The following is a 26,369-nucleotide window of genomic DNA, read 5'->3' on the forward strand; positions in this document are numbered from 1 at the left end:
TTTCTTGTGGCCTTTTTAAGAGAATTTTATTTGAGTGGTTCTTACAAAGATTGTTGCAATATGAAAGTCATTTGATAGAAATATCAAGCTGTCTTGTCAAACACACTGAAGTAACCCAAAAATATATTTCAGAGCTCACAGAGCTTAAAAAGAGCAAAGATTATATGCAATCAGACAAAACCTATTTCTGCATTTCCTATTTCTTGCTCAGACTGCTTTGCTTACCAGACTGTCACTAAACATCTTGAGGAAATGCAGGGATCATTTTGTTTGGAATCTTGGACACACCAGAACACGTAGTATTTACAGAGAAAGTTTTACAGATACATTAATGAAAACATACCATCCAGAAATGTAATTATGAAATTTTTTCTTGCCAATTGCTGAGAATGCAAGATGAGATGTTAATCCAACAGCCCTTTAGCTGTCCTGAATTTCCATACACATTTACAGTAAATGTGTATTCCAGAAACCTGTCCTAAATCATTAGCCAATAGCAACATTAGTGAAATGTGAAACAACTGTTTTGTAAAAAGTTAGGCTTCTGAAACATTAAAAACATCATTACATCCCAGTCTGCCTTTTTACATTAAGCACATTTGTTCCTCTAAGAGCTATTTCTACAGATCCTTAATGTAATTTTCTACATGTACATTTAAAAGGCAGAACAAGAGAACAGCTTTGTATACAGTGGGATTTGCTAGTTAGGGAGAATGAGCACACTGCATTCCTGTTAACATTTTTATTTTTTCAAGGTAACAGGAATTGTATACAAATGACAGTAGACCCTTGCCTCTTTATTTTTGTCTAAATAAAAGATAACTCAGGATGAATTCTCAAGAAAAAAAAAGCTATGTACATAAGGGACTATATCTTCCTTCATCGTCTACTTGGAACCAGTAGTTGTGTTGCTGTCATAGAATCAGGAAAGAGGTTGTGATAAGTTGGAAGAGGTACATATGCTGCTGTTATCATTTTACCTGTTGAAAGAAACAGATAACAGTGGTTTAGCATTGTAACTTGTATTAGACCCTATTAACAAGCACTCTGGAAAAAAGGATGAGAACTCACCAGCAAACCATCTGCCATGCAGTGCATTGACGGCAGCAATGGCTGCAGCAATTGATGGGCACTTCACATACACATTGCCCTAAAATACAGTAAAATAAAGGTAAGGGTGTTGATATATACAACATGGATTCAAACCAGTTTGTTCAAGTTACCTGTAGAAAAACTTAGTGCCCTATAACCACATTGTTTCACTAGCTAATACATACACCTAAAATTTTAATGAAAATGGTTTACCCGCCACCCTCGTAGACTTGATCTGTGTGTGTCTCTTATGATCTGAAAGCTGCTAAAGAATCAAGATGCCAGAATACCATGGCAACTTTTGAATACTAACCAACAGCACTGCTACATGATAGCTAGGTCTAATCTTCAAATAGTTTAACATCTTTACTTTGAAAGACGTTTACTCAGTGCGTTAAAACTTATTTAAGAGGTGGGGGAACGGGAGAACACTAAGGAAAAAGTGGTAATTTGCCCCAAATATATGTGAGGATTAAGACACTAAAGAGACAATGTCCTACTTTAAATAAAAAAATCAAAATACCTGAGCTGAATTTTTGTCAACATAAATATGAATAACTCCTCCATGTTTATTACATTCTTCAATCACATCATCCTTAATCTCTGTATCCCAACCAACTTCTTCTTCTCTGTAACAAAGAATTGATCTCTATTAGATCCTATTCACTTTTTGGATGTTACACATATATTTTAAATACACACTAATTTAGGAAATCATTGATATGTGTAGGGCACTGGAGGAAATCAAAAGATAAAAGAGTTACCAATCAACCATATGAATTTTGTAAACTCTGAATTACCATTTAAATGGTTTACTGACACCTTTCAAATGATACTTAAGACCAACAATTTACTGCCATTTCATAAAGCTAAAATTTTTTTTAAAATTAGCGTTAACGAATGTAAAGAATCCAAAGCTCCTTCTATGGTAAACCAGGACTAACAATACAAATAGAATGTTACAAATCATTAAGATTACTATATGAAACATGGTGTTTTATCAAATATAAATGTATCAAGTCAACTGAACACAAAAACCTAGATTTTCATTGGAATATATAATGAACATGATTTGTAAGACTAATGAACAGAATTTGGACTGATTAAAATGTCATTCTAATTACACATATGTAGGAAACAGATTCCTAATTCATAGCAAACACTAATCCAAATAAAATTTTAAAAGGTGCTTTTCTGCTATTGGACTGAAATAAGCTTAAAAATCTCAAAACCAAGAATGAAATATTGATAGAAACTTTGTATTAAACTTAGATATAGATGGAAAACACCTGCATAGTTTTCAATTCCAATCTTTCAAACACATCCAAAGGGATTAGTTATGTACATAAAAATTATTACACTAAAAGGATCTAAATTGTTGCATTGTTTGAACTGTGAAATACTGAAACATCCTAAATGTTACCTTAGAAAACAGTACTAAAGCTTTTATAATACAGATGACCCTTGAATATGTGTTAGGGTGGGGAGTGGAAACTACTGGGACTACCCCTCCCAACACTGTCAAAAATCTGTGACAACTTTTCACTCCAATCACCTACTTCTGACTGGAAACCTTGATAACCTAAACAGTCAACACATATTTTCTAAGTTGTATGTATGATATACGGTAATTCTTACAATTAAGGTACAGATGTTTTTTTTCAAACTGTCCCATATATCAAAAATTTTTCCAGTACATTTATTCAAAAACATCCATGCTAAGTGAACCCAACGAGTTCAAATGTTCAACGGTCAAATGTACACATTTTTTTCCTGACTTCACAGTATTATTACTTACAAATATTTCTTAATATTGGATTGGATTAAGATTTAAATGTCACTTTTTAAATATTAGCATCATAAACTCAAACTAAAAAATATTTGTGGCCTTAAAAACAAAGAGCCAAAAGAAACTGTTTCAAATATAGTGTACTTTAAAAGAGAACTTTAAATCACATGCTCCATAAATATTTGATACCCTAAAAAATACATATATTACTACTTACGTTTGAGGGTTAAACATGTTAGAGAGTTGGAAACACTGTGTTGCAAGAGGCTGAACAGAGGCAGCTGCAGCTAAAGCTGAAGCTAAAAAAAAGAGAGTGAGAGAAATTAGTTTCATGAAAAATGTATCAGGATATCCCTGATGATTAAAACAAAACCAAAAACACCCCACTAAACACAAAGTTTGAAATTAAATTAAGTGAGTCACTTCACTAATTTACCTTAAATATTTAGTAAGGCTATAAAAGTACGTAATAGTTTACATTTTAAGTTGCCAGAAAACTGAGAAAACCTAACACTTGAAATAGCTGATCTGGATTGTGTCAGTTTTAGAAGGGAAATTAAACTTTACGTGTAATCAAAATTCACTCAATTATACAAATACCAGTAACAAATCAATCAATCCAGAAAGGCAAAGGATAAAATAGAAGATTGATCTTATAGGATTGCTTGAGTTTATACTGAGAGGTATGGGATAATGAAAATACAATCTTTAAGCTGCCAAATAAATCTATACCCTGTTGTAGTTCTTAGGTTTATGCCCATGAGTATGGTTACGTATTTTCTTTAAAGTTAATATAAACATTATTTTAAAAATTAAGTTTTAAAAATAAGATGTATAAAACCATCCAAGCATTGAAATCTTAATATCCTAGGAAATAGTCCTATTATGAAATCAGACTAGTATTTTTTCAATGATCAGGTCTGTTTTAGCAAAGAAACATTAAAAATAGCATATGGCTATAATAGCCACTATTAAAAATAAAAAACTACTGGAGGGTAATAGTTAGAAACAACATTTAAAACCCATATTGGTTTTATCTGACTGAGAGCACTGTCCAAGACAGCTAGCTGCTCCATTGCTTTTCTGATTTATAAAACATTACCAGTAGCTGTTACAGAACTCACCGTAATCCTAATATTTGAACAAATTTCATTCCAACACATAACAACAAACAAAGCTAAGGATAAAACAGTGCATTAGAAATTATGGTAATTAAAATGAACGATCACCTGAGGACGTACCAGAAATAGGCCAGTGAATAAAAAATTAAGGCTGTGCATGAAATACATTATAAAAAATGTTTCTGACACATAAAATTACAAGTGCTTTTTTGTTTCTTTATAGTTTATTTTAATAAACAAGTATTTTTCCTTCATAAAGCTTTATATTAATATATAAATGCTAAAATAAGTAGATGTCAAATTCTATTGGGGAAAGTAAAAGATCCAATTGTGCACGTATTACAATTAAAAAGTGAGGCTGTGTACCTTTATCACAAATAGAAGTATGCTTGAAAAAAAACTAGGTCATTACAAAATTACTGAGGACTTATTTTTCCACTTTCTCAAATTAACTGATTACTATGAGTACCAGAAAATATTTTGAAAATTTTTGACAGAAACATTCCGGGTCAACCTAGATGAATGCAGAACACAATGAATTCAGCATAGTATATAACTAAATTAAGAAAAACCACTAGTTTACTTTTTAACATCAGGAAAAAATAGATTGAGTACAATCGTCTTATTTGCTGGAAAAATTTAAATGTACATATTTAATTCCTGAGTATCAAGGAACATTGTAGATCTTTTTCACAAAGAATTACTTCCCTAAACAACTTTAATTATACCTTATGGATACTGCATTAGCTCAACAGCAAAAGGCTCGATCAAATGGTAGAGATTTTAGTTGGTATTAAAAACAAGAAAAAACAAGCCTACTTTATATAATTAATTTCAATTTCCAAAACCTGCATGCAATTTAGTTCTGGATAGTTTTGTCATTGCTTGTTACTGCTTATCCAAATCACTGGGGTTAAGCCAGTGTTTTCTTAACCTCATGTCAAGTTCAGACTCTATATTCTGAAAGATTTGTCTGCTACAATGATTAATTTCCTTTTCTGACTTCTATACGAAACTTACTAACAAAGAAAAACAAAGGAAAGCATGCAAGGCTGAAAATTCTAAGCAGGCTAAAGCAAAAGAACACAAAACTTGGGACATTTTCATTTTCTTTATCCATATAATTGTAATGATCTAGATTATGCTTTTCTCAAATATATACCTTCCTAGACAGGCTACTGTGTATACACAACTAAATGCTATTCTGCCTAAATAGGGTCCAAAATACAAACTATGTAAAGTATAACAAACATAAACAACTGTGTTTTGCTATGTTTACATTTATTTCATAGACAAATAAGAAGCTCAACTCACCTTCAGTTTGTTGGGAAAGTCTTGTTTGCAAATCTATAACAAAAGAGAATTCTACAGCTCAGTGCAGGAACAATGAAGAGCCTCAACTAACAGGGTAAATGTCAGGAAAGCGTTAATAAAAGAGGACCACAGTAGCAGGGTTTATCAAAAATGAACTTATAGTAAAACCTGGCAGCCAAACCTCCTTCCCCATTCCTCATTGACAAGGCTTTGGGGCCTTTTTATTTCCTCCTATCCTAGGAAGCCTACTTTTGCCTCTCTTCCTACTCCTAGTACTCTTCCGTATCTGCAATGAATTCTACAACTCTATTCCTCACATGGGAATAATGGGAAATGGGGAAAGGGAAGCACACCGGTCAAAATAATGCATGAAAACCCTGATCTTGAGAATTCAATTCCAAGTACTTGGGATATCCAACTACTTATTTTTCTATCAGTGGCAGTAAGCATTTTAAACTTTCAAAGTTTATACTAAAACAGTAAACACTGCAACAGTACACATTAAACAGCTATAAACACTTTCTATAATACACCAATTAAGTAGTATGACTATCACCAATGGGAAAGATACCATTTTAACTGTATGTATATATTAAAGTGCTTTTAGCATTTAAACCTTCAAGTCCAGCCCATAAAGTGACAGCTTTATCAGGTATGGTTTCCTGGCCTAGCTTGGAAATTTAATGAGGCTGGAATAAAATATAATTGGATTTACTATAAAAATTAAAGCATCTAGTCATTATTTAAAAATATATACAGAATTGGGACTTTAACAATATATTTTCTCATATACTTTAACATTCTACATTGGTGGGCAAATTAAGAGAAAGATGCTAGGCAAGGGAAAACAGCAGCCAAGACTGAACAGTAAAGAAAATGTCAGTGTTGTAAAGCTATCTTGAGGTTATAAAAACATACAACACAGAAATTGTTTAGATTCAGTAACCTAGTTTTTATTAACATATGATTCAACTTCAACACTTTATTACCATTTAGATTTCTTGTTGAGTACAGAGAATTACCATTAAAACATGGGCAAAAATGAAAAGGTCCAAGTTACATTGGGATTTAAGAATACCTGGGGGTCCTATGTGCTCAAAATTGGCATCTCAGGGAGTTGAAGAAATATAACTGGTGTATACTGAAGGAACTTGAAGATATGACCATAGGAACACTGTCAATAAACTTTAAATTATAATACAACTTGTCTTTTCCCCTAAAATGGTAAAAAATGTATAGATATCAGAAATCCACTCAATTCTAAGTATATATAAATCCATATCAAAATTTCAAAAATGATCTTCCAGGTCACTTGTGACACCACAGGAAGCAAAGCATGGGTTTCATAAAAATGTGGACTCTACCCTATCTTAGAAAGCACCTGTTAAACTTGCAGAATAAAGACATGTGGATACAGTGATATTTAGTAATATAATACACTCTTGGTTCAAAAAGAAAAAAAACAGCTTTAAGAGACTTAGGGAATAAGGGTCTACAACACATCAACACTCAGCAATTTAATTTCAACAAGGAATGTTTAAGGTTTTAATAATGACTATCTACAGAAAAATGCCCAGTTATGTAAATATTTACCTAAAAATTAAATGTATCATTTTCAGTAGCAATAAGAACTTATGGTATAAGAAAAGAGAACCAAACTTTTAGTTATCTGAATAAACACTAAAAAGGGGAACAAATATAAATAACTAAATGGCTATTTTCAGCAATCCATATGGACATTTGGCATTTGAGTTTATCATCAGACAGCCATATTATAAACGACAGTGCATGTGTCCAGGGATGTGTAGTCATACATCATGCATCATATGAGAAATGATGGCTGAGGGCAATAATGATACCTAACACTGAAAAATCTTCCATTAGGTGAAGACATGATTTTTAAGTATTAACATTTGATACAGCACCCAAATACATTAAGAAATTTTAGGAATGAATTTTGTTACTGCATCAAATAAATTCATGAAGGTAACAAATCTTGTTCACTAGTTTTTAGTGGAACACAATACCTAGAATATGGTAGGCAATCGAAGCATTTTCTAAATTATAGAATGATCTGAACAATAGGAAGCAATATAAGGATAGAGTTTTCAGATAGTAACTTTCACACAACAGAGCAGCATGTATTACTGGAAGTGATGATGTTTCCTTCAGTATCTTCAGTTACATCAAATGGTTTTCTAGGACTATTTGTTCACTGTAAAGAAAATAAAATGCCTGATACTTGTTTAAAGAATTAAAATAAAACAGCAATTTTGGGTATTGAGGAGTCATCAAATGACTCAATACAGAACTGCATTAATGACTATGATTTTTCTTCTCCTAAGGACACACTGTCATGGTTTTGTCAGGAATTTTAGAGAATAACTATTAGACAGGAAGCACAAAAAACCAGAAGATTTTTCTAAAGGTACTCAAAAAATTTTGGATATCCACTAAAAAGGAAAACACTGAAAATCTCCCATCTCTCTAACTAATAAAGAATAAAGCAAAGGCAGAAATAATCCTCTAGTTACCGAACTTTTAATTTAAAAGGAAACCATGAAGCAACCACATGGACCTTTTTGTATACTTAGAAGCAGTATTGTATTTACATATCACTTTGCAGACAAGATCAAAAGATCATTTCATAATGGAAATTGCCATACTTTCTTCAGATATTATTTCCTGTCAACCAAGGTCCAAAATACAAATAGTGGTTCTTAGATGTTCTAAAAGCAAGTCTTCCAGTGACTGTAATGGGGTATGTGGAGGGGACTTGGTGATGGGGGGAGTCTAGTAAACATAATGTTCCTCATGTAATTGTAGATTAATAATACAAAAAAAAAAAGGCAAGTCTTCAACATTTAAAAATCAAATACTACCCTAGCTTGTAGACTATAGTATCAACATTTATAAAAGCCAACTTCATAACTAAGCCATAGAATAGAGTAATACAATGTATTTCATAAACTGAACCTTGTTACATAATTGTAATAAACTATCAAATCTCTTTTTCTGGCCTCTCCAGAAACTTCACCTCCTAACTCAAAAATGTCAAAATAGTATATACTATATTTAGGAAAGCAGTTTTCTCTGCATTCTTGATACTACAATTATTTTAAAGCTTGATTTAAAGATCTCTGGTAGTTTCCTGAATTTAAACATTACAAAGAAAAACAACATAAGCTTTTTGGTCTTTAATAAAAACTAATGTATTTAAAAAGGTCTAATGGCTAGCTTTACCACAAATTTATTATGCTCTACAAAGTACAATCTCACTGGAATTCAGCAGCTGCTCCCCACTGAGCCAATCCCTCTACTGCTTCAGGTAAGCTTTCTTAAAAGTTAGGACAGAGAAGTAAATCAGTGATCTCTTATTAGTGTATAAAGGAATAAAATTGGTGTTTTATTAAAAAAAAAAAAAAGGTCTAATGGTAATTTCAACTAAAAATTGGCAGGCAGGATTCAAAAATAGCTTAATAACTTTTTATGATTAGTTAATAATTCTGTCCTGTTACCTCTACTCTCTTATGTGAACTCTTGAAGTATATAGGCTAAAAGTACTTGATGAATTGAATTCTCAGTTAAGTCCTTTTAAATGCAAAAATTTGGCAATTTTTCGAATTAGGTGAAAAACAATGTTCAGATTAGAAAAGATTCAATTCCTACCTGCCACAGCACCAAATGCCAAAGAGCCACTCATCTGTAGAGCTTGCTGTGCCGCTGGTGGGATCTGCAGACCTGTACCTGTGAAACAAGAAACAGGTCTTAAAGTCCTTACTATGTTTACAAGCAGAAAAGCCTCATTTTCTGGGGGCTTACTACCAAAAGTCACTTCACTAAAAGAATTTACAAGCAGGACACTGTATAAGAGCTGCAATTAAATTTATCCTGAAGTATAAGGATGTAATTATTATAGAAATTATGGTACTCAGAAAACACCACTATATTCCATTAGATCAAGGCAAAGAACTCCATCTATAGAACTAAATATGCTGCCCAAGGATAATATCAAGCCCAAAATAAGGAAAAATTATTTTCCATTTATTAGTCTGCAGTTACCATTCTCATTATCCTAACCACAATAAATCATTCACAACCCTAGGAAAAACTTACCCTCTGCAAGTCTTGCCATTAATTGGAGACGACCAGTTGTTCCCAAGTCAATTCCAGTCCTTTCCAGTTCATCACTGTCCAAAAATGAGCTAGCACTGGAGGCATCAGTACGTTCAGTAACATGACCAACTTTCATTGGTCTCCCTGCTAGCTCAAAACCATTAAGTTGTTCCAAAGCTTTCTTGGCACATTCTGAGTCAGAAAACTGTATCATTGAGAGGGGGATAAAAAGTCCAGTATATTAATTTATGTATATGCCAAGAAAAAAAATGGTCTGAAAGTATAATATATCCAGTTACAACTAGGTAGGCAATAAAGGAGAAATTTCAAGCTGTAATATAACCTACATGATCAGACCACGAGTTTATGCAAATTAGATTTGTTGACATCAGTTTGAATGGCCAAGATATTACCAAATAATAAACCTATCTTCAGGAATATGAAATCTTAGTAACAAAAAGTGAAAGTAATTTTTTCAACATCAAACCCTATTTAATGTTCTGAGATGAACTAAAATGATGCTTTTCTCCCCTCAATCAAAGTGAACTATTCAGAAAAATTAACAGTTCAAATGTTATTTTTAATTAAAAATCCTGGGACATGTTTTATTGCCAGAAAAATTGCTAAAATTCTTTAATTTCAGGATGCAAACACAATAAAACTGTGATTTACACACTCTAGCTTTAATGTAATGGAAGGAACACATTCCACCAATCCCATAGCTTAATCTTTCATCAGAAAATCAAAAATATTTCATTTTCTATTGAGATGGAATTAGACGGTAGTTACACAACAGGAAACATTTACACACACACAGCACCTTAGAAATTCACATGATTAGTTTTGTATATAGATTACTTAGTCACAACAGCTTAGTTGACAGTGAAAATGTGTCAACCAAATATTTGAGCACTAAAACTATTGTATAAAATGCTATACGTTATAAAATACTAAACTAAATACAAGTTACATGTATTATCCTGACCACATCACTTCTTGATGGCAAATAAAAGAATACAACCATACTAGTGCTATTATACACAAAATTAATTGTTGGTGATTTAACAGTCCTATAACTTTTCTCCTTTCAACAGTACACCTTGAGGTAGATAAAATTCCAATGACCAATAGAACACATTCTCTATCACTATAGAACAGGTTTAAATTTTACTAAAACTTAGATTTAGGACAACAATAGTTTCTTGATCAAAGTTAGGACCTATCTACATTTAAAAGAATTTTTCTATGATGGCAGCAATGGTGACAACTATCTGTATTTCAAACTGAAATTTTTTCAATACCTTCCAAGGTTTTAAGAAATACACTTGAAAAACTGCTATCATGTAACTGGACTGCATCATGAAATAATACCCAAGAGACTTTACTTCTAAAATGGCACCTCCATTTACAATTATTCCACATGCCACTTCATATCCTAAATGGGACTGGGCTGCTGCGATGGTTAGCCCACAAACACTTATGTAATAAGGCAATCCTGGTTATGGTGGGTTATGAGGTGTATATACGTAGGAAGTATTGCAAATAAAACAATTCTAAGAGACCTTCATATAAGTGACAACAATGTGTCATAAAAAACCAAGAGTCTAAAGAAGTCTTAACTAAGCAAACTAATCACATACACGATAATAATAAACTGGCTACACTTCCACATTTTGGTGAACACTTAACTGCTACTAAGTAATGGTCACTAAAAATTATTTTAAAACACTTGAAAATATTAACCATGCCTCCTTTCCTATTACCAGTAACTAATGAAGTTAACTAAATAAGTTTTACTGTGCTTAGGTCAAAAACTTGTAAGTCGTAACTGCTTACCGTAATAAATCCATATCCTTTGGATCGACCTGTTTCACTATCCATCATGAGCTGGATACTTTCAATCTAAAAATGAAAATAATTATTATATAAGAGAAAAGGAAGGGGCCAAAGTATTTATTCCTTGAAGCATGAGTGAAAAAAATTGCCTTGTCCCCTAAAAAGATAACTGAACACATATTACAACCCCCCATACCCAAAGAACATTCTAAAAGCCAAAAAACTGCTCAAGAAGTTTTCTGCTCAGTTGAGAACAGGAAAAAAAATTGAACATACCAGTCTTTTTGCCTCAAAACAAACGACTAAAAATCAGAAAATCTTTGTAGATCAAGAGTTAGAAATGCAACCAACATGCTTCTTTTCCATTATGCTAAAAATGCTAAACATTAATTCTCAACAATACCCTACATAAGTTACCCAAAATGTTGGAATAACTAAATACAACAATCACTGGTGATTGATGGCTGTGTAACTCTGAGGACATACTAAAAAGCAAATATTGTTCATTTAAATGGGTTAACTGTACAGTTTATGAATTCTATCACAATATCCCAATAAAGCTGTCCATACACAGAAAGCATAAAAATTAAAATACACAATTAGAAAAAAAAACACAGCTACATATTGTATTTCTTCATGTTCTGGTGGTTTTAGGAATATACTCATTTTGTAATGACCAACTGACCAACCCATAAAATTATGATCTGTGTGTATTTCCAACAGATAACCTAAAATATCAAGTCTTTTTCCATTAACATTTAAAACAGTTTAACAAACAGGTTGATGGGGGTAGTTTAAGAAAAATATATATCCAAAAGCAATGAAGATTAGTAATCAATAAGGTACATACACAACAAGAACCAGATTTTAACTCATGACCACACAATAAATCTTTTAAACCAGAACAAAGCCTACTATTAACATTTACTCTAAAACAGAATGTCCATTCTAATATGAGGACCAACTGGACAAAACTCTAATCCCTTAATTTCCTACCCTCAATTTTCAGTGACCAAACCACAAAAAAATCTTGCTCCAAATGCACAGTACATCTTTATCATTCATGTTTTTAAAATATTATATATCCTAATACTGATTATGAACTTCACTGTAGCCTTATCAGTAATGTGTTAATAGATTCTCCAACTTCAAATGATTATATTCTTTCAGGACAACTATCTTACATGAGCATGAGAAAGCAATTACATAGAAATTATTATGCAGTTATGTTTGGGTCAAGAACCCATTAAGGATCCACTGAAGAAACTGGGACTTACTCTTCCAAAAGGTTCAAAGATTCCCCGAAGCATATCTTCAGTTATGTTAAAGTGTAAAGAGCCCACATAAAGCCTCATAGGTCCAGCACTTCCCTTTTGCAGATTGTTTGCCATTGCTGCAGCTCTGTTTTTTTCTGCCTGCAAGATTAAGAAAAAATGCACATCACACAACAAAAACCCAAGTCATTATTAACAGAGTACTAAATCCCATTCACACCTTAGGTTTGCTTAATGACAACGGCTGTCAAAGGTTAGTGACAATATATAACTGAGAGTAAGAAGTCATACACGAAAGGACAAATATTGTGTAATTCCACTCAGACGTGACAGATGAATGGCGCTGAATTGTACACTTTAAAGGGTTAAAATGCCCCCAAGTTTTTAAGTGAATGTTTTGTTTAATGGTATTTACAATAAAAAACTTTATAAAAGTTTTAAACATATGTATAAGTCATATATATATATACATATGCAATCATGCACTGCATTTCATACATAAAAATCAATCATCAAACTACATTAAGCCATCTCAAGATGCATCTTGGTATCAGACATACTAAATATAGATGGGAAGATTGCTTCTTGGCTTTGGTAAATACATTATTCATTCATTTGAATTAATGTGCTCTCAGGATCACTGATGGAGTATATAGTATACCAATATGGCTTATTAGCAAAACTGGTATTTCAAATCAGATCCAGTTATAAAGCTTTGTAAATAACCTTATAAAATTTTCTAAGTTTGTGAAGTAACCAGATATAGGAGTAATGATTTCAGTGGTTTGAAAGCAAACAATGACTATTTTGAACTGCACAAAAATATTCTTTAAATCGAATATTCCTTTAAAAAAAGAGTTATAGTTTGCTGTTTCTTACTTTCAAACTATTCTTAATGTATTATAAAATAGTGAAAATATTGAGTTAATTAAAAACATCAAAATCATTCCATTTGAACATGTTTTTAAATGCTTCTATCCCCAACTAATGTATCATTGCAAATCAGTATAATTCTAGACCAAATTTTCAAGTCTTTTCCATGAAATAATTACCTCTATGAAAACAAAACACGGTATTAAGTACACTATTATCAAAGTAATCAAGGCCAAGTTAAAAAAAAAAGCTATCTTGACAATGGCTGACTCTGTAAGTGGTGATTATGTTGAGGCCCAAGGCACTACAGTCCAACAATAAGCAACAGCAGGTTTCCGTATTAATGATCAAATTCTAACCAAGAAAAAAATTACCTGAGATGCCTGTACTATGATAGGCACTCCTAGAACACGCTGGCCAGTTAATCCTATTGCTAGAGGCACTGAGCTAACATCGACAAACTCCACATAAGCAATTCCTTTGGAACGTCTTGAATTTCTATCAGAAATCATCCTCACATCGCGAACCTAGAAAGAAAACACACTTAACACAAGGTTCTGTTTGTGTAATCATCCACTGTAACCCACTGTAGATGTAATGATTTAAAAAAAAGACAGGAGGTGTATTAATGATACAGAAAAGCAGCCAGTGAAGAAAATTTTTAAACAAGTAAATTTGCAGGCCCACTTCTATCTTTTGATGAATGTGATAGTATTTATCAACTCCCAACACTATTAACCTTCTAAGTGAGACAAAAAAAAAAAAATGTTATCAAAAATAAATGCCCATCATCCAATTTGTACTAAATCAAAAGATCTGGTGTTTAGATGTTTCCTCCTTTTATCTGCCATACTGACATTATTAAAATGTTGTTTGCAGTTTACACTTATTTGACCTCTCTAAATAGGCCAAGGTTACCTTTCCCACTGTGGAGAAAAACTCTTCCAAATCCCTTGGCCGAATTCTTGCTGCCAGCTGCATGCAGAAAACTGTTCTTGCATCTCTTTCCTCAGGAGTTAGATTATCAATAGGTTCCCTAACAGGAGTAAAGATTATGGAATTAATTTTATTATTTTTTATTTATTTAACCGTATTCTTTTAAGTTAACATTTTAAGGTACATTTTCAGCTAACAGAATAAACTTTAACTGTCCCTATTCCCAAGCCTATTTTCACTAAAATTTATACAAAATGTCCAGAAAATAATTCGTTGTAACTCAATTACTTCAACAGGATTGACAGTTTACTAAATGTTTCTTCTAGTTATCTTACATGGTATCAGGACAAAAGTCCACTGGTCTCTCAATTTTAAAAATGCTAATTTCTCAAGGATAAGAAAGGGCCAATCAGAAGCGTCAGAGTAAAAATGGTAAATCACAAGAAATATCTCCTACCTAGTCACAAAGGTCAGAAAGGTCAGACTGGCTGAAAATTAGTGTTAAAAATTATTTCCCACAACAAAACCATAACACCATTAAGATTGTCTGGTATTTACAAATGACTAACTTGAAAGTAAAACCCCAAATAATGATAACTATTTGTTTCTAGGAATTTTTACAAATTGAGAGAGATACAGAACAGTGAGAGCTGGTTGTTCATCAATCTCATGTACTAAGACTCTTCAAATTTATAATCCAGAGAAATGTTTCTGAATGGCTATAAAATACAAGAATGTAACTAAGTAAATAAAAATGCAAAGCAGGAAGTTTTATCTAGACATATTACAACAGTGGGATTTAATTCATTTTCACAGCCTTTAAGATTGAATATACTTCGCAACTTATAGAGAAAACTAAAGTGCCCAAGTGAAAAAAGTTAAGAGCACAATAAATGAAATTTAATTTCATGAACTTCAAGGAAAAATAAATGTCTATTCACATTATCTATTACAAAATATCTCCAAGGTTTAAGGTTCTGTGGGAATCCTTAAAGTTGCTTAAGCATAAGCATGCTCTTATCCATGTTCTGGACATTCTCAGGAAGTACTTTTGAAATGCTCCAATAAAATTCTGCTACATCTCCTTGAGAAATCAGGTAATTTTAAACATAATTACTATAAAATGGAGACACAAAGATGGACTAGTATCCAGGGAGTAACTATTAAAAGGGAATTTTCTTATAACAGGAAACTAAATATTAAAAAGTAAAAACCTCAATCTGTTACAAAAGAGATTTAAAATCATAAGATTTTCACCAAATTCTAGAATAGTTAAAATATTCCAAATAACAGGATAGACTCAAAGTTAAAAGCTGCAGTAACATCAATACAGAGAATTTTTAAATTATTCCCATCAATTAAGGGAAACCAAAACATCAATAAAGAACAATACTGCCATGTAACAAAATGTTCCTGGAGACAAAATGGTATCCTGGACAGTAAGTCTTATGTTTTATTTCAGAGACAAAAAACTCACAGGAACATCAAGAACGTTAAGACTACTACTTAAAAATAAGTCAATTTGGTTAAGACTTTGGGAATTAAATACTTTTCCTGAGGAAAGAGCGCCAAATGATAAAACTCCTGTTACAGCTACTTTTCCCACATGAGGCTACTTCATAACTCAAAATTTATGAAATTCCAAAGGTGAACCAAGTCTATTTAAAGTTTTCTATAGCTACCATTAAGAAATTTTAACTAAGAGGAAAATAAGATCACATGTAGTATCTACACATTAAAAAATGGTAATTATACATGACAAGTTGGGAAGGAATACAAATAAAGAAAATGTGCCAAGTTAAAAAAAAATGGTAATTACAGCTCCATTCTTGGTCGAATGACATTAATCTGAGAGGTACTGAAAACTTGGGAATTCACTGATTTAATAATAGCAGTACTACCAAAAGCAAACATTTAATATGGTTCAAATTACTAAATGACATTATATTTAACAGTAGTATAAATTGAAGAAGCTGTATAAAAGCTAAAAGCTCTCAAGAAAAGAAATAGGGACAACAGCTACCTCACAGGGCTCTTGTCTTTTCTGAATGGACTTTTGCTTCGGGAGCGTCGTCTGCTGCAAAGTTAAAAAGTTCAGAAGTTACCCAAACAAGTACACCACATTAGTTCCTTGAAAAACGATTTAAACAATTCAGAAGTATGTTTAAAAACCTTAATTTGATGCTATGAGGCAACCCAATCTTTCCTCGGATGGCACTGTTAAATTTTGGTCCGGAGCTAAAAAGGAAAAACAAAATTACACTAGTTACAGGGTTAGGGTCTTGCTAAGATCGCATTCATGCGCTCTCCAGCAAGTTTAACATTGTTTAGGCTGCTTCTTTTCCACCTCAATTATGAAGAGGAAGTAAGAGACTTCTCTTAACTCTATCCCAAACTGCTCTTAAATGATCATCCATCCTGGACCACTGAGAGGTGCCAAGACTATAAAGGTTATAGCCTCAAAAATTTTAGGATTCTGAAAATGCTCACTCTCATTTTCAGTCTACAGTTTTTTTAATTACACATTTATGAATACATTCCTCAGGTTTAAAAAAACCACATAGATACACCAGGAGTAAGCACCTTTACCAATCTGGTGTGCATCTTTGCAGATCATTTCTCAGTAATATATGTACTTATACATAACATACATATGTAATATTCCTATGTATGTTTTTTTGTTATAGGGTCTCCTTTTAAGGAATTAAGAGAACTACTTTTCTTTACAAAATCATAGAATACCAACTTTTCTATGTAAGTTTCAGACTGCGAAAAAGCAGTTAGTGCATTCTTTGTGGCAAAATAGTCCACAGTAAAGATGTAAAGGAAGTTAGTTCATCAAATCTTTGGAAAAATTTTTTGAGAACTTGACATATCAAAGGAATATTTTCACAAAAGCTCACAGAGGTGACTGTTCTAAAATAGTTTTATTCTAAGTTCTCAGAAGACCCAGTTTTGGGGCCTTTTATTTTGAAAGACCAAACTATCTTAAAGGTACAAATCATATAGCTTAGTGCTCATCTTACTATCCTCTTCCAAGAGGGTAGCAAAACGGTAGTACCTAGTGGTCTGTGATCCACGTTCAGATTCCATTTCACAGACTACATGTTTACCACCTTTAACATCCAAGCAATTCCAAATACAATTTTATATTAAATGTGTCCTTTGTAATTAAGACTAACAGTGGTAATTAACAATATAAATATAATGGAGAAATTTAGGTTCAAGTAGGAATGTATTAAGCTACTTTCTTTCTCCTTTAACTATGCAAGTCTGAGTTATTGCCTCCATAGTTAAAAAAAAAAAATCACCAAAACGAAACATAAGAACTAAATCATTTTTAAGTCAGGCCAGGATTACAGGCTGACTTCAAGTATTCGTCATTTAATAAAGTAATTAACATTCAGAATTTTAAGGTAATCCCTTTCCCCCCTATAAGTTCATTCTGCTAAAAAAAAAAAAAAACAGCACGTAGTCAATTTTGATAAACTGGACAGAAAACAAAGTATTTTCAAATGGAGCTTTCAGGATTAAAGTAATATTGTGGTTGCTTTTAAGCTCTTAAATTTATGAAGCAAGCAGCTAGGAGGAACAGAGAAGTCCAATTTCTTTTATTTTAACCATTAAGGAGCCAGAATCAGGAAGGACTCCAAGTGTTACTTTAAGAAAGTTTTTACATAACTTAATGGTTTCAAATAACGCCAAAACATTTTATGAACAGCAGTAAATATAGTGGATGCCTTATTTACATTCATCTTTCATTCCTGTTAAATAGCTTCACCTGTCAGTTGCTGCCTCCTTAAAAGATGAGAAATCTTAAACCTTAGAAATGTTAACTTGCCCAAGTGAGAGACAAGGCTCTGACTCAGTTGTGTTTGTCTTTGAATTCCATCTTTTAACCATTCAACTTTTAAAATTAAAAGTATTAATTTTAACATATCCCATAGTTTACAGAAGTATGTTTATTAAGAGGAAAGAGCATCATTAAAAGCACTAAGCAGGTAGGCTGCTTCCAAAATTATTTATATAGCTAAAAATTTTAAATGACTATAATGAAATGTTGCCAAATTATTTAAATAACATCCAAATGACAATTACTTAACCTTCCAAACACTTTGTGTTTCACTATTATTAAAACACCTGAAAAACACAAGATGTGTGATGAGTCCCCAAAAGGATTACCAAGATAAACCAAATTCACAAAGGGTCTGTCATTTCAGCTGAAAACAGCCACACAGACAAGATTAACTTTTTATAATATTTGTAACTTGTATCTCCATCTGAACTATAAAAAAATTTTTAAAGTTATATTCATTAAAGAATACTGTCATAGCTCACACACCTTTAAGCTTTCATGTATTTGGTGCTACAATACCTTAGTTTGGACTTAGCATACAGGTAAAATATTATTAGAGTAACAGAACATAATCTGTATGCCTTATTAATAAAACAAAGTTATGTATTTGTCCGCACACTGTATTTCCACTTCACTGGTCTTTCAATGCCAATACTCTTTCTTTAGTTTACTATATTGAAAAATAAAATTCCGTAATTCCAACCACTCAGGTTAACTGCTATCTGGACAGCCAGATAATGACTTTCAAACCAAAATTTTCGTAATTATGGTTACATACTAAGGACTTCGGTAGCGGCCTCTGAATCTGCGGTCTCGACTTCTTGAACGGCTCCGTCTCCTTTCTTTGCTTCTACTTCGCTTCCTTTCACGGCTTTTGCTCTTTTTCCTTTCTCTGTCTCTACTTCGCTTCCGTTCCTTACTTTTACTTCTTTTTCGTTCATGACTACGACTTCTGCTCTTGCTTTTTTTCCTCCTGAGAAGAAAAAAGATCACCATTATCTTGCTGTCTTAAGAATATGCCAAAATATAATTCCCTTTTACGGTCAGAAATTTTTTTCATCTTTTGTTTATTTATTTTGTTATTTTTATCACACAATGATACAGAATCATTTTATGGAAAAAGAATTCCTAGGTAAGGTAAAAAAACACCCCACCTTTGCATTCTACTACTGAAAATCAGCAGTCAGTTGATAAAGAATTATCTAAGAAAGCAGGGACTATAATAATCTCTCCTGGGAGTCAGCTACAATTTTCACAAGGAAAGGACTTGTTGACAGGCTTAAATCAAAACCTGAACTTTTAAATAAAGTTTGACCATCATGATCTGTCCAACAGTATTACTGTAGTCCATGATATACATTAACAAAATCATAGTTACAGTAGATTATGTTAACATTTAAGCATTAGAAGTGGATCAGATAAAAAAATGTTCATTAAGTATACTGATTTCCCTTAAGTAAACCAATTTTGGCCCAATTTATACATGCAAATATTTTATACTTTCAAAGGGCCATACAAGCATCAACATTTTGGTTTTCATGGGCCAAATTGTAAGTAGTGACAATAAAACTAATGCACTAAATTGCATTCTAACAGTCTTAGACTTCAATGTGACCATTTCAGGTACTTCCTATTTAAAGTTATGAGTACGACAGAAAATGGATTGTGCCATTTTTACGCCAGTTAATACAAGCCTGTGGGGTACAATCAGAAAGAACCAATACCTTTATAAAACCTTTACAAAATCTCAAACTCTGTAAGGTAAAAAAGCCAGTCAGTCCTATCTTTTCTGTTCATTTCCGTAATCTCCACAGTATGCCCACCCACTCTTTTTTTGTAATTGAATCTTACAATCTGTACCTCTGTCATCACCCAAATTTTAGAGGTGCCTTCAGATATTTCAATACAAATTGAAAGACATTTCAAAATAGACTTATTCTACTAAAATGTCAATTTGTAGCAGCTAAAAGTTATTAAACATTTTTGACAACTCTACATCATTTGGAAATGTAATTAACTGTTTAGTCCTTATCAAAGCAAAGTTAGCACAAGAGCAATTGAAGTCTGCCTCAGAGAACCTGTAAGCAGGTCATCTTAGAGTGCATTGAAAATAGAAAATGAAGACACCCACCTTCTGGAATCTTGAAACCCACACTCCAATCACAAGGAGATGTAGAGCTTTCCAAGGAGGCAGAAACTTTGTCTAAAATTTCAAGATAATCCACCTGACTGTCAGAAATGTATATGCTAGGTAGCACATGACAGAATATTAGGCTACACTCATTATTTATATAGAAGTCATCAAAGCAATGCCCAGAAGGGCAACAGTAACATTCCAACTTTGTTGCCTGAAAAACCTGACACTATCTCTTAAACTAAAGAATTCTGCTAGAGAGCTACAATCAAGTCCTAAATATAATCAATTAAGGGATAAAGTAAAACGTTAACTCCATCCCCCACAAAAAGGACAAATAAAGTTTTGTTCTGCTCATAGATGACCCACAACAGAGAGGCAGCCAACCTCCCAATTTACCTCTTTTTAGGCCCAAAACTTATTCGGTCAAAGGAAAGGACTTGAAAATTAGAGAGCTGATTTCAACTTAAGGTCTTGCTAGGACTTTTTATAAATGAGTCCCCACTGACATCTGAAGGCAACCCCAGACAAGTAAAAAGATAGCAACATACTACGACATTCAGAAACACAACCCTCTTCATATAAGCCAAGACAGAAATTAAAGGTGCAAGAAAGCTGTAAACTTCTCTATAACAAATTGCAGCTTCAAAGAACATTAAGTTAACTACAGAAGGGTTAGCAAAATCCACACTAATAGTCAAATCCTGTTACAACTTAAAAGGGACTTTCCAAAGTCTTTAGTGGCAGTGGAATTTTGTACTGAACATCATTGAAGTAAATGGTCCACTGGGCTGGGCCTTTGGACTTTTGAGTTATATGGCCTCTGCTGTAAAGGTGTTTTGCTATAACTGGATTTGACCTCTTCCATGTAAGAAGATCTAAATTTTAAATGCAAAGTACTCTGGAAAATAAGAAAAAAAAATAGAAAAGTCATTTATTCCAAAATTTATAGATAATCCACACTACAGTAGCCAATATATTTCAACTGTGGCATTGTATTGTTATCCTTTTTTGAATTAATTTCCAAAGAGTTTAACTGAATGGATGTTGGTTTAGACAAATTATGTTACCATAAAGGCAAGCTTAGGTACCTTAAAGACATACTTTGAGGTCTTGCCAAACTCAGGTATAGCTCTTCAGAAAGCAGGCTAATTGATACCAATTTGCCTTAACACTAAACTTAGTTCCATTCACTACTACTGAATACAACTGCATGTACTGAGAATCAGAATAACTATTTTTTAAAAGAAAACATTTTCTAGTAGGTCAACTTTCAATTTCTCAAAATGTTCATTTTCTTTCTACCTTAAAACTATATCCCAACATTCAATGGCTTCTAGTACAGTAAGTTTTAGGATGAAAAATGCAACATGGCACCTTCCTTTGATTGAGAATTAATTTATACTAATGGCTAAAGAACAGAACACTCACTTCACTTTTTTCATACTCTATCCCTGAATCCAAAAATTTTTCTTTGAAAAAAGTAATTTGAAAGATTAATTCCCTTCAGAAAAATGGGCAAGAAGTTTCTGACTAAACAAAGGAACCATTTGTTTATTCAGCTTTAACTGAGGATAAGTCAAACAGTGGAATAATTTGCACATTTGAAAAGATACCAGATGGTAGCTGCAGTGTTTTGAAATGTTCGTCCCTTAAAACAAAGAATCCTATGGCCAATTAAATAAAATTATCCATTCTTCCATTTAGTCCCTCCCATAAGACTCTTCACATTAGATATATAAAGGCTACTAAGCATCAGTCATTAAGTACTTGATGCTAAATTTCCTGTAAAAACTAGAGCTCAGATGCAGAACAAAAACAACTCTAAACTGGAAATGGTGTTAGTAGCCAAGGAATGGGATGGGACATCTGAGAATGGTCCAACAAATAAGTCTGTGACCAAAAGTGACTGTCCTCATCACTTTGGCACTTAGGGAGAGAGATTTACTTACCCACTAGGTCTGATCCTCAAATGGGATTTCAATTTATATGAATTCCCCTTCATAGGTTTTCTTTTCATTATGGACTTACTGATTAGAACCACTAATTAGAAAAGTATTACTTTGGTAAAAGGTCTAAAATCAGATGACATGCAATGACTGGCTGACTGCCTCAAACCAAAACTGTAGACCAAACCTAATTCCAAACCCTGCTGTCTTTAGTGAGGAACTGCAACAGACTCCCACACAAACTTGTACTAGAAACAAGGTAGGATATTTTCTACTCATCTTTTAAAATTCATCACTACTGTATTTTTCTAGGGATTATATTTTTAAAATATTGGCGTAACAGAGCCCGGATAACCAAATCTGACAACTTTGTCATCTACTTTATGATTTTATCAATCTATTTAACAAAATTGCTCCCAGGATGTTGAGGTAGTGTATTATGAAGCACTTCAAGCTCTTTGGAGGAAAAGAGTCAAGAAGAACCAAATAGCTATTTTCCCATAATTTTTCAGTGTATTATGGGGTCATGAACACAACAAACACTTTTAACGACATCACAAATACAGGCTAATAAACTATTTAATACTGTGATGTGACCACATCATGTTAAGAATCACCAATTTCAGAGCTGAAGGAAAGCTCCAAGATAAAGATCCAACCTGTTATTTGGTTTATAGTGTTATTTAGATTTTCTTGTATACTGTATTGTGTACTAGTCTGCAGCACTGAGTTCCTGTTATGGGTTACTCATTTAACCCAAATAACTTGCATAAATGCCTAAGTTTTAAAATGCATTTTCATTATGTCTTAAGAGTTTAAAAAGCCTAAGACAACAAAAGCCATGTAAAAGGAACATAAGTGGTACTTAAGTATGCTATGGCATTACTACAAAAAGGGCCTTTAAGCAGCAAGGAGTATCAACAATTCACAGCTCTGACCCCTTCAGTAATTTAGGGCAAACAATACCTCCCATGGCCCAATTATGTATTACCTTTCTTTCTAACCCATCTTCATTGACTATAGTAATTTTATTGAAAACATCACTAAATATGAAGTCAGTTAATAAATTTAAGACAAAAGTCAAGCTCTAATACAAGAACTCTTATCCAGATTATCATGGACGGACGAGGAGGGGAAGTTGTCCAAAAGGTTCCTGAAACCATATCCTGAAGTCTAGGGAAAGAATCCATAGTTTTACATCTTCAAATAGTTTCTCATCCCAAAAAGTAAAGAATCACTTTTCTAAGAGGCAAGAAAAGCTTCAGAAGATAATTTTAGTTTGATGCTTTAGCCACGGAACACAACTTAAGATCTCAGTCACATAAAGTACCCCCCACCCCAGGTCCCTTCTTAAAACTTACTTTTTGCTACGTTCTTCATGGCCGTTAGCACTGCTCAACTTGTTCTCATCCTAAGCAGGGTTGATAGAAGAACATCATGAGGACGAAGTGGTAACATTTCAAGTTGTCAAAGGGTAAAGGGAACAGGAATAAGAAAATACAAAACAATTTTAAAACTAATTACTTATTTACAGTTTAACATGGAAGGCTATAAAAAAATTTAGATGGGTATGTGTTTAACCACTTTGTGGCTTACGATTAAGTCATCAAGATACAAAAATAAAAATTCATATTAATGTTAAATTTTACTTTCTTATATAGTTAGATATTAAGTTATCCAGATTTACAGTGTTGAAGTGGTTAAATAGAATTTCTATAAAACATGAATGAAGTCCTGTTTTGAGTTTTATTCCATGTGCTACGGTCCCTTTGGTCAGTACCATGGCTCTATTTCTGCCTAAGCCCCAAGTGGCCATGCTAGCAGCCAGCCACTATCGATTTCCTGTGACCGATGCCATTCCTGAGATCTTCGCCCATTTCCGTTGGAGGGTTGGGACTGTAAGAGCTTGATGCCACCTCTGTCACACATCTCGCCCTGAAGCAAACAGGGATTCACACTGCTTTAGTAATGTTGACTCCCAAGAACCCAAGAAAGTCAATTAATAATCCACCAGTCCAGCCTAAACAATTCCTACTTCCATACCTGTTTACATGGAATTACATCCCATGTTAAACTAAAACACAAGAATCGTAACATTAAAACAGAAAGCTCTTCAAGAGTCTAAGCATTACAAAATCACATACACTATTTAAAGCTATAAATTCATCCAAATTGGTACCACATGGTCGTGCTATACACTACAAAACAAATGTATTATTTTTAAAAGGTTTAGCGCAATGTTTAAAGTTTGATCACATCAGTTATAGAAGTTTAAGTGCTAACTTAAAAGCTTACAATTTTGACACCAGTGACAATGCATGCATACTGCTATTTTCACCACCAACTGGTGAAAGAATGAAAAGACACTTTACTTTTACTGTGATACTGAAATGGGTCAAAGACTATATTAGCCAAAATAATTCCTTTGTAGCTTCTAGTGTGAAATATTATGGCAGGGACTAGTTAGAAATAAAACAATATGGAGAACAGTAAAACAGTCATCAAGTGACTCTAAATTGTGATACTGCCTCTTTTGCTTTAAAATTTTTTTCTATTCAGGGATCCAAGAATTTTAGTAATTTTTAACTGAGCAGCAGATCGGCACCTGCCTGTTTTAATAATTACTATCACCAGTCTTATATAGAGAGAGAATTTTTTAGATCTCACCCATTTCTTCTTAAAAGGCTTAAAGATTTGCTTGCCACAGACTGGTTATGCTTTGTTATTCTTGGACCCCTGCTACTTTCCCAAACCACTACATTCACCTTTTTGCTATACCAAACTGGAGCTGGTATTCTTAGTTGAGTCATTTTACCTAGGGGACCACGGTACAGCGATAAGTCACTCAATTACTACCTTATGATTGACAGTTCACACTGGAATCAAAGGTGAATTCATGGGAGTAGAGGTGAGATATCGTTAGGCAAGTCTACAAAGAGAGATAGATGGGCATTTATTCATCACGCTGAAGTGAAACTACTGCACAATATTATTACATCAATAGCATATATTTACTTTTGTAAGTTACACGTAATGCATCTCTGATAAGATAAATCAAGAGGGCTCCGGGGTGGTTAGTTTACATTTCAGCAGTAGTTTCGTGAATAATGCTAAATTAAGAAACATGTAAACATCACCGACATGTTTCTTCTCACCTTCTTGTAAGGAGCCTCAAGCATTGCTTCAATATCAATATCGTCTGCCATTTTCTCTAAACGCCTAGGAAGTAAAAACATAACTCAGTGAATAAACATTTTTAAATTCTGCTATTTCTTTCCTACCCAACATACTGCAAAACTTACAGTGGTACGCACTTTACCAGACTTGACAATTAAATCTGAAATGCCCCCAAGACCGAACACATGAAAATAAACAGCCCACAATGAACTCTAAAAACAGAACCCGGGAGCCTCAAGTGAGAGCGCCTCTTTGCGCGCAAAACACGCACTGCCATTTTAGGGGCAAAGGGAAACTCCCTCGGTTGGGAGGGGTTGTGTGCCATGGCAGCGTTCGGCTGGCGCCATGTTGGGAGATCGCGGACGGCTCAGGCCTCGAAGGGACAGGTCGCCATCTGCCTGGGGCGCCTCTGGGATCCAATGCCACCCCAAAACTCTGGAATCTACAAGCCTGGAAAAGGGCGCGGTCGCCAAAAAGGGGACAATTTCTCGAAAACTCCCCACCCTGTCGCTCAAGAGAGCCTACGGAGTGCCCCTCAACCCAGAAAACCAAACCTCAAAGCAGCTCTGACAATGCCCAAGTCCACCACTTCTCCTTACCTCAGCGGGCTTTCGGGGCCCTGCGGAGCTTGTACTCGGAACGGTGGGGGGGGATGGGCTGCCGCCGCTGCTGCTTCAGTTAAGCCGCTAGGCCCAGGCCGCGGTACCGCCTAGCCCGAATTTCGGGCTCCTAGGGCGGATAGACCCGAGCGAATCTAAAAGAAACAACTGGATTAGAAGAGCCCGCGTTGGCTTGCAGGACGACGGCTTCGGCAGCTCAGGATCCACCCCTGCGACAGCGTCGGCAAGCTCTCTGAAATGGCGGCCGCGGCTTCCCCGTACTCACATTCACCAACACACATA

General features: G+C 33.7%; 1 protein-coding gene across 8 annotated transcripts; it reads right to left on the reverse strand.

Moving 5' to 3' along the window:
• Positions 1-26,369, reverse strand: RBM39 (RNA binding motif protein 39). Of its 8 annotated transcripts, none has more exons than XM_057502942.1 (19): positions 26,067-26,369; positions 25,446-25,509; positions 25,147-25,219; positions 23,652-23,701; positions 20,335-20,410; positions 18,986-19,177; positions 16,524-16,589; positions 16,375-16,428; positions 14,334-14,451; positions 13,790-13,942; positions 12,546-12,683; positions 11,269-11,334; positions 9,433-9,637; positions 8,986-9,063; positions 5,317-5,367; positions 3,099-3,180; positions 1,616-1,721; positions 1,072-1,150; positions 1-980 (listed from the first exon to the last, which is right to left on the reverse strand). In XM_057502942.1, the coding sequence occupies exons 4-19, from the start codon at positions 23,668-23,670 to the stop codon at positions 880-882; spliced, it is 1,584 nt and encodes a 527-aa protein (XP_057358925.1). In that variant the 5' UTR covers positions 23,671-23,701; positions 25,147-25,219; positions 25,446-25,509; positions 26,067-26,369; the 3' UTR covers positions 1-879. The 8 variants fall into 8 exon arrangements, with proteins under 8 accessions (XP_057358925.1, XP_057358926.1, XP_057358924.1 ...); XM_057502943.1 differs by having other exon boundaries at positions 23,652-24,225; XM_057502941.1 differs by lacking the exon at positions 25,147-25,219.

This window comes from Manis pentadactyla, chromosome 5 (genome assembly GCF_030020395.1).
Source record: "Manis pentadactyla isolate mManPen7 chromosome 5, mManPen7.hap1, whole genome shotgun sequence".
Classification (NCBI taxonomy): Eukaryota; Metazoa; Chordata; class Mammalia; order Pholidota; family Manidae; genus Manis; species Manis pentadactyla.